Here is a 14,412-nt window from a genome sequence, read left to right on the forward strand (position 1 = left end):
AAACAAGCCACTGAGGAGTGCTGCATAACAAAAGCATGGCCACGGAGGAAAATAGACTGAGATAGAAATGCTGGCAAGAACTGTTATGCCCTCAGTCCAGTTTCACTCAGCTGGATGACCTAACACAACACAGATTTTCTGAAGTATCACACCTTTCTGGATTGATCCCATCTGGCTCCCTGGGGTGGGATACCTTAATGGGGAAGAAACCAGAGGCAGAAAAACCTCACAGAAAAAAAAAGGGGAAGGGGGGTTAAACTGAACTGCTGTAAGACAGGACAGGTCTTGGAACTGTAAAGTGTAAGGAAAATGGGGGACTGAGTGAGGGAGAGAATTTAAACAAATCATAGGAGCTGGGGAGAAAAGTCTGCACAAAAACAAACAGAACAGAACAACATTCCAGGAGAAGGAAGAGGCAAATGAAACTCTCTCTTGGAGGTGAAACCAGTGATTGCATACTTTGGATAGTTTATATGGTGTGTGAATATGTCTCAATAAAATTGCATTTAAAATTTTTTAAAAGTTCAGTGGTTGTCAGGGGTTCAGGGGAAAGGGAGAGGGATGAATAAATGAAGCACAGGGCATTTTTAGGGCAGAGAAACTATTCTGTACAATATTCTCTAATGGTGAATACATGATACTATGTATTTTTCAAAAGTCATGGAACTATACAAAATGAAGAGCAAACCTTAATGTAAGCTATTGACTCTAGTTAATAACAATATATGACAATTCATCAATTGTAACAAATGTGTCACACTAACAGAAGATGTTAATAATAAGGAAAACTGGGCAGAGGAAGGTTGCTATATGGGAACTCTCTGTACTGTCTGCACAATATTTCAGTAAACCTAAAATTACTCCAAAAAAAAGATAAAGTCCATAAATTAAAAAAAAAAATGAGGGAGAGATTAAGACATTTTCAGGTAAACAAAAGCTGAGGTGGCTCATGATGACTAGACCTACACTATAAGCAGTGCTAAACAGAGTTCTTCAAATTGAAGGAAAGGACATTTCTTACAGGATCTAAAATGCAAATTTTCAAAAAGGCAATGACAAATCTGTTTTTTGATGTAAAATGTACACAGATATAATTTATGACAAGAGCAACATAAAGATGGGAAAATAATTAGTGTATGCTAATTGAAGTTGTATCAAATCAACTGAGATTGTTTTAGATTAGGATGGTCAATTTAAGCCTCACAGTAACCACAAAGAAAATACATGAAAAGTATACACAGAAGAAAATGAGAAGGGATTCTGAATGGTTCCACCACATAAGACCAACCAAATTCAAAAGTAGGCAGTAATGGAAGAATTGAGGGACAAAAAAAGGTGTAAGACTTAGAAAAGCCAAATAACAAAAGGGCAGAAAAAAGTCCCGCATTATCAGTAGTTAACTTGAAATGCAAATGGATTAAATGCTGCAGTCAAAAGGCAGAATGGATTAAAATAAAGCATGACCCAACTATATGCTGTTTACAAAAGTCTTGCCTTAAATTAAAAGACATAAGTAGGTTGAAAGTGAAAGGACGGGAAAAAATAGTAACCAAAAGAGAGCTGAGGTGGCTACACTAATATCAGATAAAGGAGACTTTAAGTCAAAACCCATTACAATGGAAAAAGAAGGACCCTATATATTCACAAAAGAGTCAATACATCAAGAAGATATTAACAATTATAAATATATATGCACCTAATAGCAGAGCCCAACATATATGAAATAAATATTGACTGATATGAAGGGAAAAATGGACAGTTCTATATTAATAATAGGAGATGTCAATACAGCAATTTCAATACTGGATAGAATGGCTACACAGAAGATTCATAAGGAAACAGAAGGTTTGAACAATACTATAAAACAACTATAACTAACAGACAAATATAGATCACTTCACTCTACAGCAGCAAAACACAACTTCTTCTCAAGTGCACATGGATCATTCTCTAGAATAGGACACACGTTGGGTCACCAAAAAAGTTTCAATAAATTTTAAAAGATTGAATCATACAAAGTATCTTCTTTCAACCATATGAAATGGAGCTAGACAATAACAGAGGGAGAAATGGAAAATTCACAAATATGTGGAAATTTTTAAAAACACATACACTTAAACACCCAATGGGTGGTAGAAAAAAATCATAAGGGAAATTAAGACATATCTTAGATGAATGAAAATAAAACACAACATACCAAACCTTATGGGATGCAGCAAAGGCAGTGGTGGGAGGGAAATTTACAGCTCTAAATGTTTACACTGGAAAAGAAGAATAAGAGTGTTGTTATGCTCAACAAAGAAGGCAGTGTAGGATACTCCAGGCTGCCATTCCCCTACAGAATCTTTGATCAACTAGCAAAAACTGGAAGAGCCTTTAAGTCAAAATCTTCCTCAAAATCCCAGAAAAACAGTTAAGGGATTGTAGTAATTGGTCCAGTGGCGAAATAAGAAAATGCAGCTTATACATGGTAGGAGAAGCTTGTGGCAATCTTGGCAACCACTCCCCCAACCCTTCCCAGCATAGTAGGGACTCTCATTATGGGTACCAGCCCCATTCCACAGGGAGCAGAATAAACCCTATACAAGGGTATATGTGTGTAGGTGCCAATATATTAGATGGCAGCCTGAAATACTAAATGAAGTTACTAGTCTCTGTCTTGCCCTCTCAGAATTTACCCTGCAGGCAGAAGAAGCTTGTGGACAGCTAATGCAGTATAAGAAGCAATTAAGTTGAAGCAGCCTGAGGCAAAGGATTATCAAGTTTAAGGCATACAATAAAGCATCTGCGAAAGGTGGTGGTGGGTGTCTATGTATTAGAGAGGAGAGGGAACATTCAGATTCCTGTAAATGGGGAGACTCCTAAGGCCATGAGCAAGCACAAGCCAGGGTGAGAGACAAGCCCAAAAAAGATGAAGATTGCACTTCACTTTCACCTCAGTATGATCTTCTTGACAGAAGGACTGAACTCTGAAGGAAAGCACCAGCCAATGCAGAGCCCAGCTGCAAAGACGGTGAAAAGCATTTTTTTAAAATTTCTTTGTTTTTATTAGCTCTTAGCACCCAAGGAAATCTCTCTCATATCACAAATAGGATGCAAACTTAACGAACAGACAGCTCAGGGAGTAAATCCCAGAGTTACCATTAAAATATTAACATATACAGAGTGTGCAAGAAAAGATTGAAAGACAAAATATATATATATATATATATAAGGAAATGATGACCCATCCAAATGAAGAAAATAAAAATACAGAAACCATCAATGAAGAATATCAGACTTTGGACATACCAGACAAATATTTGAAAAAGATCTTCAGTATGCTCCTGAGTAAAAGAAAACACAAAGGAAAAACTAAAGAATTTCAGGAAAATAATGAACAATATGAGAATCTCAATAAAGAGACAGAAATTTTAGAAAGGAACCAAAGAGAAACACTGGAGTTGAAGACCACAGTAACTAAAACGAAAAATTCCCTCAGAGGATTTCATGAGTGGATTGAGCTGGTGAAAGAAAGAATCAGTCAACTTCAAAATAACCCAACTGAAATGATTCAGGCTGAGGAGAAGAAAGGAAAAAGAATGAAAACAGTGAACAGAGCCTAAAAGATCTGTGGAGCACCATCAAATGTTCCAATATACACCTTATGGAGGTGCCAGAAGAGAAGAAAGAGAGAAAGGGGCAGAAGGAATATTCAAAGAAGTAATGGCAGTAAACTTCCCAAATTTAATGAAAGATGTGAATATACACTTTCAAGGAGGCTAACAAACCCCAAATAGCACATACTTGAAGAGAACCAAACCCAGACACATGGTAGCCAAACTGTGAATGTCAAGGACAAGGAGAACAGTTCTGAAAGCTGCAAGAGAAAGGCAAAGTGTTAGACACAAAGGAGCCCCAATAATATTAAATGTCAATTTCTCATCAGAAACCATGGATGAAAAAAGGCAGTGGAATGATATATTAAAAGTGCTGAAAGAAAATAATTGCCAACCAAGAATTCTATAACTGGTGAAACTATCTTTCAAAAATGAAGAAGAGGAGAAGATTGTGGAAAGATGGTGGAATAGGAAGCTCAAGGAATCAGTCCCTCCACCAGAACGACTACTAAAAAGCCAGGAGCTGTCTGAAGCAACTATTTTAAAACTCTGAAGCCCACTAGAATATGGCACAACATCAAAAGCAGGAGCAAGAGGCTGGTAAATTCCTGTAAAGGCCAGTAAATTGCTCTCTCTGGGACCCATCCCCCACTCTCATGGCAGACCTTAGTGGACTCTGGCCTCAGGTTAACGTTGCTGGTGCCAGAAAGGAACATAAAAATCTATGACCCCATGACCTTGTTCTGCCTGGGAGAGACTGTCCAGAAATTCCTCTCTGGTGTGACCCCTTCCTAGAGTTAGGCATCCAAGCAAAAGCAGCTTGAGACAATGAAAGAAGAATAAGAAACAACTGAGGTGGATGAGGGGGAACAGAGTCTCACTTGCTCTAAATTCAGCAGTGGAACAAACAGGAGAGAGAAAAGTTCTGTCTCCTGGGAAGTAGAGGAGGGCACTCAAAATCACTTAAATAGGAGAAGTCTTAAACAACTAGCAAGCAGAACCCCAGGATAAGACACAAGCCCCCAAAAGACAGGGAGGACCCTGTACTTTGCATTCACCTTGGGCAGACATTCCTGGTAGAAGGGCTGACATTCAATAAAATCTCTATCATATCACCAGCTGGTTACGAACTCAAGAAATAGACATCTCTGGGAAAAAATCCCAGAGTTAACATTTTAAAATATTAAAATGCACAGTGCACCAAAAGATTAAAAGCAGGACATGATGGCCCATCCAAAGGAAAAATATAAAAATTCAGAAAACACCAATGAAGAAGACAAGACTGTGGATATGATGGACAAAAATTTTTAAAGTGATATTCAGTATGCTCAAGGAGATGAAAAAATACAAAGAAAGAACTAAAGGATATCAGGACACAATGAATAATATGAGAATCTCAATACAGAGATAGAAATTTTAACAGAGGAACCAAACAGAACTACTAGAGTTGAAGACGACAATAACTAAAATGAAAAATTGGTAGGAGGGTTTTGACAGCAGATTGGAGCTGGCATAAGTAAAAATCAGTGAAACCAAAGATAATACAATTGAATTGATTCAGGCTGAGGAGCAGAAAGGAATTATAAAAAGTGAAAAGAGGAGCAGAAAGGAATTATAAAAAGTGAAAATAGCCTAAGAGACATCTGGGACACCAACAAAGGAACCAATGCATGCAGTATGGGAATTCCAGAAAAAAAGACAGATAATGGAGACAGACTACTCAAAAAAAAAAAAAAAAAATGACATAAAACTTCCCAAACTTAGCAAATGACTTGAATCTGCACAAGAAGACCAGAGAACACCAAACAAGATATTCCTGAAGAAAAGTACACCCTCTCACATATTGGGCAAATTATTGAATGCAAAGGACAAGGAGAGGATTCTGAAAACTTCAAAAGAAAATCAACATGTTATGTACAGGGGAGTCCCAATTAGAATTAGTGCTGATTTCTCATCAGAAACCTTGGAGGCAGGAAGGCAGTGGGTTGAAATACTTAAAATGTTGAAAGAAAACAATGGCCAACTAAGTATTTCATATCCAGAAAGGCTTTCTTCAAAAATGAGGGAGAGATTAAGGTAGTCCAAGATAAACAAAATCAGAGGGAGTTCATCAACACTAGACCTCCTACAAGCAATGCCAAAAAGAGTTGTTCAGACTGAAAGGAAAGGGTACCAGACAGTGGTTCAAAGCAGGATAAAGAAATAAAGACCTCTGTTAAAGGAAACCTTTTGGCTAATTATGAATGCCAGTACTATTGTATTGTATTTTTGGTATATAACTGCATTTCTTACTTACTACAGGACCCAAAATGCAAATGCATGAAAAGTAATGATAAGTATATTGTTTTGGACGTACAATGTACAATGATATAATTGGTAACAAGTACAAATGATAAAAAAGGTAGGAGGATATAGGAAAAGTGTATGTGTATGATATTTAAGTCAAGTTGGCATTGGTATCAAATCAAATATTATTGTTACATATTTAGGAAGTTAAATTTTACCCCCATTGTAAGCACAAGGAAATGCATGAAAAATATATCCAGATAGAAATGAGAAGGCAGCCAATATGTTACAACACAAAAAAAAATGAAATAAATATGAAAGTAGACATTAACAAAAGAGTTGAGGGACAAGAAATTTATAAGACTTACAAAGACCAAATAGCAATATGGCAAAAAAAAAAAAAGTTCTGCGTTATCAGTAGTGACAATAAATGTAAATGAATTAAACTCTGCAGACAAAAGGCAGAGATTGGCAGAATAGAGAAAAAGTATTACCCAACTATATGCTGTCTACAAGGCTGAAAGTGAAAGGATGGAAAAAATATATCAACCAGTAGTAACCAAAAGATTGCTGATGTAGCTATACTAATAAAAGAGAAAATAGACTTTAAGTCAAAAACAGTTATGAAGGACAAAGATAGTCATAATATACCAGTAAGGGGGTCAATTAAATAGAACATGTAACAATTTTAAATATATATGAACATAACAGCAGAGCTCCAAAATATATGAAGCAAATACTGACAGATTTGAAGAGAGAAATTGATAGTTTTACATGAGTAGTAAGAGATTCTAATGCATTGCTTTCTTTAATGGATAGAACCTCTAGAAAGAAGACCACTAAGGAAGTAGAGGAACTTGAACAATACTACAAACTAACTAGCAGAACATACATATATAGAACACTTCAACCAATGGCAAGAACAAAATACACATTTTTCTTGAGTGCAGATGAATCACTTTCCACAATATACCATATCTTAGGTCACAAATCAAGTCTCAACAAATTAAAAAATAATGAAATAATACAGTAATATCTTCTATGACAACTATGGAATGAAAATAGAAATCAATAACAGTGAGTCACAAATACGTGGAAATTAAACAATGTATTCTTAACCCATGGATCAAGGAAGAAATCACAAGGGAAATTGGGAAATATCTTGAGGCAAACAAAAGTGAAAACACAACATACCAAATCATGAGATGCAGCAAAGTCAGTGCTGAGATTGAAATTTACATTAGAAAAGAAGAATGATCGCAAATCAGAGAACTTGACTCAAAACTAGGGAATCTAATAAAATAAAAACAAACTAAATCCAAAGTAAGGAGCAAGAAGTAAATAACAAAGGTTAGAGTGGAGATATATGACCAAGTAATATTTGACAAGGGATCAAAGACCATTCAATAGGGAAAGAATAGACTCTTCAACAAATGATGCTGGGAAAACTTGGTTTCCATATGCAAAAGAATGAAGGGGACCCCTACCTCACACCATATACAAACATCAACTCAAATTGGGTCAAAGACCTAAGCATAAGAACCAGAACCATAAAACCCCTGGAAGAAACCATAGGGAAGCAACTTCAGAACCTTGTGTTAGGCAATGGCTTCTCAGATATACCCAAAGCATAAGCAATGGAATGAAAAATAGATAAATTGTGTCTTTAAAAACTGTTGTGCCTCAAAGGCATTTATCATGAAAGTAAAAATACATCCTACTCAATGGGAGAAAATATTTGAAAACCACATATCCAATAAGGGGTTTCTATCCAAAATGTATAAAGACATTTTACAACTCAACAATAAAAAGGCAAACAACCATTTAAAAATGGGCAAAAGACCTGAATAGACTTTCTCCAAATATAACATACAAATGGCCAAATTAGCACATGAAAAATGATCAACATCACTAGCTATCAGGGAAATGAAAACAAAAAGACAACATACTAAAACGAATTGGATGTAGCAAAACCAGGGCTGAGAAGGATATATTCAGAAGGATCTCTGAATATTTGTATTGAAAAAGAAGAAATTTCTTAAATCAAAGGCCTAATCTCACAACTAGAAGTTCTAGAGAATGAAACTAAAACAGAAGCAAGCAAAAGGAAGGAAATGAAGATTACAGCAGAGATAAATGAAATAGTCAATTAAAAAAAACAAAAACAATAGAATCAACAAAACCAAAAGTTGATTTTTGAAGATTAATAAAACCAACAAAGCTTTAGCTAGAGGGACAAAGATTAAAGAGAGGACACAAGCAACTAAAATCAGAAATGAAAGGAGGAGCATCACTACTGATCCCATGGGATAAAAGAGGATTATAAGAGGATACAATGCACAACTCTATGTCAAAAATTTAGATAAACTATGGACAAATTCCTAGAAACACACAAACATTCTACATGGACTAGAAGAAATAAAAGACCTCAACAGACCACTAACAAAGGGATTGAGCCAGTGATCAAAAGCCTCTTAACAAAACAAAAATCTCAGGACCAAATGGCTTTAGTGCTGAACTGTATCAAATATTTCAAGAATTTTCACAAATCCTGCTCAAACTCTTCTGAAATATCGAAGAGGAGGAAATACTTCCTAACTCATTATATGAGGCCAACATCACTCTAATACCAAAGTCAGATAAAGGTGTCACAACAAGAAAATTACAGACCCATATCCCATATGAATATAGATGTAAAAAATCTGCAACTATATATACTAGCAACCAAATCCACCATGCATTAAAATTATTTGCACCAAGACCAAATGAGGTTTATCCCAGGAATGCAAGGTTGGTTCAGAATAAGAAAATCAATTAATGCAATACACCACATTAATAGAAAGAAGGAAAAAAAATCACATGATTATTTCAATTGATACAGAAGTCATTTGACAAAATCCAGCACTCTTTCTTGATCAACACACTCAGACAACCAGGAATAAAAGGAAACTTCCTCAACATGACAAAGGGCATGTGTGAAAACACACTGCTAACATCATACTCAATGGTGAAAGATTGAAAGCTTTCCCCCTAAAATCAGGAAAAAGACAAGGATGCTCATTTGATCTCTTCTATTCAACATTGAACTGGCAGTTCTAGCCCAAGCAATTAGGCAAGAAAAAGAAATAAAATTATTTCTCAAATTGAAAAAGAAGTAATTGCAGATGACATGATCCAATGTATAGAAAATCCTGAAGAATCTACAAGAAATCAGCTAGAGCTAATAAATGAATAAAAAAAGTGACAGGGTACAAGATCAATGCACAAAAATCAGTGGGCTTTCTATACACCAGTAAGGAATAATCCAAAAAGGAATTCAAGAAAAAAATATCCATTTACAATAGCAAGTAGAATTAAATATCTAGAAATAAATTTAAGCAAGGATGTAAAAGACTTGTATGTGAAAAACTAAAAAATATTGCTGAAAATTAAAGAACACCTTAATCGATGGAAGGACATTCAGTATTCATGGATTGGAAGACTAAATAGTGTTAAAATGTCAGTTCTGTCCAAAGCTATTTATAGATTCAATGCAATCCCAATCTTCGCAGGAATGAAAAAGCCAATTATCAAATTCATATAGAAGGGCAGTGGGTCCTGAATAGTCAGAACTATCTTGAAAGGAAAGAACAAATTTAGAGGACTTAGACTTTCTGACTTAAAACTTATTAAAAGCTAAAATAATCAAAACTATGTGGTACTGGCATAAGGACATACATATAGACCAATGGAATAGAATTGAGAGCACAGAAATAATCCCTCACGTCTGTGGCTGATTTTTGACAAGAGTGTCAAGTTTACTTATGGGGAAAGAATAGTCTCTTCAACAAATGGTGATGGGAAAAGTGGATATTCACAATATAATTAAATGAAAGTGGACTTACACTTCACACTATATGCAAAGACCAACCCAAAAGGATCAAAGACCTAAACATAATAACTAAAACAATAAACTTCCTAGAAGAAAACATAGGGGATGTCTTTGGGACCTTTTATTAGGCAATGTATTCTTAGCCTTTATACCAAAAGCATGAGAAACAAAAGAAAAATAGATAATTGGATTTCATCAAAATTTAAAACTTTTGTGCATCAAAGGACATATCAGGGCAGTGAAAAGACAACCTATAGAATGGGGGAAAATATTTGGAAACTATATGTCTGATAAGGGTTTAATATCCAGAATATATTAAAAATACTCCTACAACTCAACAACAAAAAAAGAGGAGACCCAATTAGAAAATGTGTCAAGGACTTGAAAAGACATTTCTTCAAAGAAGATATATAATGCTCAGTAGGCACGTGAAAAAGATCAATGTCATTAGCCAATAAGGAAAGGCAAATCAAAACTATAGTGAGATGCCTCTTCATGCACACTACAATGGCAATTATTTTTTAATAAAATGGAAAATAACAAGAGTTGATAAGGGTTGGCAAGATTTGGCGAGGGTGCGTTAGCAGTGAGAACGTAAAATGGTGTTGCCACTATATAAAACAGTTTGGCAGTTTTCAGGAAGTTAAATATCAAACTACCATATTACCCAGAAATTCCACTTCTTCTAGGTATATACCTCAAAGAATTGAAAGCAGGAAGTCAAGCAGGTATTTGTACACTAATGTTAACAGCAGCATTATTCACAAAAGCAAAAGGTGGAAGTAACCCAAGTGTCCATCAACAACTGAATGGATAAACAAATGTGGAAAATCCTTACAATGCCTTTGTTAAAAAGAATGAAGTTCTGATACATGCTACAACATGAATAACCCTTGAAAAGAACATCTTAAGTGAAATAAGTCAGATACAAAAGGACAAATATTGTACAGTCTCGCTTATATGAAATAACTAGAAAATGTAAATCCGTAGGATAAGAATGTAGAATACAGATTACAAGGGCAAGGGGTAAAAGTGGGGAATGAGGAGTTAATGCTTAATGGGTTTCTGTTTGGTGTGATGGAAAATTTTGGTGATGGATAGTGGTGACAGTAACACAACATAGTGAATGTTATTAACAGCCCTGAACTGAATACATGAAAGCGGTTAAAATGGGAAATTTTATTTTGTGTATATATATGTTTCCACAATAAAAATTTTTCAAAAAACATGAACTGAACAGCACAAAGAGTGAACTCTCATGTAAACTGTGGACTTTAGTTAATAATATTAGTTTATCAATTGTAACAAATATACCACACGTGCAAAACGCTAATAATAGGGAAAGCTCGGAATGTGGGGATGGCGTGTGGGAGCCCAATTTTCTGTGTCAATTTTCTGTAAACCTACCACTGCTCTAAAAGTAAAATCTATCCCCAAAAAGGACATGATGGCTCATTGGAACCTCAGAGTTCGATTCAGCTGTTGGAAAGAATGAAGTTGTCTTTGTCCTTGTGCTAACACAGAAAAATCTTGGTAAACTCATAAGTGAAAATAACAAAGTGATCAACAATCATGTGGTATGTTTCATTTTTTGTTTATAGAAAAAAAAACACAACTTTGTGTAGGAGGAAGAAAAGGGGCTATTGATTCTTAAAGATTCTTTGGATTTTTAAATTACCAAATATATTTAGATTGACCCAAATGAAACTGCCAATATTTGACAAGTTTGACTTGTACTATACTATACTATATACGTATACTATGTGGTACTTTTATAGTATCACATAGGATGTATGTAATCAGAGTAGAAAAAATTCTGGATGGATCCACACCAACATTTAACAGTACCCTCCTCTGGGGGGTGGAGTCTGGGTATGATGGGGATACTTCCACTGTTTCATTTTACAACTTCTGTTGCCTTAATGATCATTTATAATGAAATTAAAATTGCCATTTTTGCAAGTCAAACTTGTCAAATATTGGCAGTTTCATTTGGGTCGATCTAAATATATTTGGTAATTTAAAAATCCAATAATGTCCTTTAAAGTGAAGCAAAACAGGATGCTTGGAGCTGTGTGCAGCAGCCCCAGTGGGGTCCAACCAGCACAGAGAAAAGTGAGTGGCCAGCCCCTCTCGTCCTTACATGGCCCCTCTACAAACAAGCAGATGGCCCAGGAGAATGGTCCTGAGCTTCAGGCCACAGCTCTTCAACCAGCACCTTCTCCACCACGCCCCACAACTCCTCCCCCTCCTCACCTCCCCAAGGATCTGGCCAAGGGTTGGAGCAGCCACTGAGGAAGGTCACTGGGACCTCGGGCCTCAGTTTCCGTACCTGAGAAGCAGAAGCACACTAAGGGGCTTGCAAGGCCCCTTCCTAGGATGGGCTTCTCACCCAAGGAGTCCCAAGCAAGCCCTGGTACCTTTTGGCATTGGGGTCGGATGAGTCATATGGTGACAGTGGAGGCAGGGATTCCACTGTCAGCATGTGCTTGTAGCCTCTGACCATCACTGGCGTGAGCCAGGAAAATGTAGCAAAGGAGAGCAGCCCAGCATTGTCCACCGGGTTGGGCGCCAACCTACAGACAAATAAGAAGCTTGGTGTTCCAGGACGTCGGGGACAATGCCTTGGTTCCCCAACTTGAATTCTCAACGACAGTACTAACCACAGATGCACACAGAGCCTGGGGCTCACTCTTGTTAGCCCTTTGAGCAGAAGTGTGCCGGAGCCAACTTGGACCAGTTTGTGAGATGATAGTTAAATTTTCAGGAATTTTTGCACATTGGTTGTTAAACACAACTCTTTTTTTAAAAAACTGCATTATATAAGCTTACAATTAAATAATTTAGGTTAAAAGCAAAGGTAACAGACATGCAAAATTCATAGCTACCTAATTATCTTTCAACATTTTACCAATATCTATGCTCTTGCAGTTATTTAAGTCTATTGCAATACCTGGGACCCTATAATAGTGTGCCATGGCCCATCTCTTTCCAACTCTGCCTTCAGTGGCATCATGTTGGTATCTTGAAATTGGCCACAGTAGGAGTATTTGCACCATAAAAAAATGATAAAATGTCACAAACAAGGGAATTTTTTTAGCAAGTCAGTTGTTGGACGTTTACCAGCGTTTGAGCCTCATGGCTGTCTACTGGGAAAGAGGATGCCTGCCCTGCTTGACAGGTGAGGAAGTGGAGACCCATCAGTGGAGTCATCACAGGAGTCAGATACATGTTTTGCTCTCAGGAGGCAGGGGAAGGGCCAGAGAAGGGGGTGAGGCGACCCAGGGTGGGGTGAGGGTGGGGCTGCTGGAGGCAAACTCGTGGTTTATTATGAGGATTGAATGTATTAATACAGATAAAGGGCTACACAAATATTAGCTACCAGATAAAGAAGGAGGAGGAAAAAGGGAGAGGAAAGGAAAGGGAAAGTAGAAAGGGAGGAGGAAGGGCAGAAAAAGAGGAGGAGAAGGGGGATAGGGGAAGAGGAGAGGCAGAGGAAAAACGGAAGAGAAAGTGAGGAAGACGACCTTGATTTTGCCCATGAGGGATTAATCCATGAGGGAGTAAAAATCAGAGTCAGAGTAATATCTACCTACTGAGGGTTTATTACATGTCAGGCCCTCAAAGAGCTTTCTCTCTCTAGCAGATTCTTTAAAGGCGCCCAAGCCACAGTCTCTTGTCACTTCCACTTCTGGTCTCAGCTGTAGAGGACAGTTTTGTGCAAGCTCAGGCTCAGGAGAGCAGTGCCCATCTCCAGTGTATTCTGTGCCTCTTTTCACTTTCCGTTTCAGGACCTTCTCAGGGGTGTAAGTGCAGCCCAAAATTGGAGGGGTTGATGCTCTGGGGGCAAACCTTAAGTAATGGAGGGTGGATTAAATGGATAAATGCCCCACCTCCCATCCTTCCAGTGGAAAAGTTGTTAATTTCTCAGGAGGACTTGATAGAATCCAGTCTCCACGGCTTGCATCAGTAAGCCATGATGAAACACCCCTGTAGTCACTTTTTCTCCTTCACTGCCCCTCTCTGCCTAAATCTTCCCTCCTGCTTCCCGGTATCGCCTCCCAAATGTGCTACTAGCATCCAAGTTCTTGACTCAAGCTCTGCTTCTGGGTGAACTCAAACTAAGACAATATTGATATAGGTACTATGGGCCTGACACATAGTGGAAGTTTCATAAAAGGTGGCTTTTATTATAAAGTCATGCATTACCTTTAAACTTTCCAACAATTCAGTGAGATGGGTATTAGAGTTTGCAGATAAGAACATCATGGCACAGAGAGATTAACTTTAGTCTGGATTCCAACCCACTTCATGCTGACTCCAGGGCCCCATCATGTGCTTAAGCACCACCCCACATTGCCTCTTCATTAAGCAATTTAAACTGGGCCAAAACAGTGGGCAGTTAGAGCTCTCCTGGGGCCCGTGCCCTCACTTCTCAACCTTCACCTTTCACTTCTGAAGGCTGAAATGTGCACCTTTCATCCAGAGATTCTGGGAGAATGTCACTTCACTGCCAGAGATGCCATTTGGCCCCATTTCATGTAGAAAAGACAGCATTTTATAATGTTGTGGTTAATAAAGTGTTAATATATAAAATATAATATTATGGTTAAGCATGTTACAGAGTCTGACTGCCTGAGTTACTATCCTGAAGTG

General features: G+C 37.3%; 1 protein-coding gene across 1 annotated transcript in view; it reads right to left on the reverse strand.

The window, feature by feature from the left end:
* ABCC12 (ATP binding cassette subfamily C member 12) overlaps positions 1-14,412 on the reverse strand; it is an 85,244-nt gene that overhangs the window by 69,823 nt on the left and 1,009 nt on the right. The window contains exon 2 of the mRNA XM_037816090.1: positions 12,177-12,332. Coding sequence (XP_037672018.1) covers positions 12,177-12,332 — 156 coding nt within the window. The remainder of the gene's footprint in view (positions 1-12,176; positions 12,333-14,412) is intronic.

The sequence above is a fragment of the Choloepus didactylus genome, chromosome 22 (assembly GCF_015220235.1).
Source record: "Choloepus didactylus isolate mChoDid1 chromosome 22, mChoDid1.pri, whole genome shotgun sequence".
In the NCBI taxonomy this organism is placed as follows: Eukaryota; Metazoa; Chordata; class Mammalia; order Pilosa; family Megalonychidae; genus Choloepus; species Choloepus didactylus.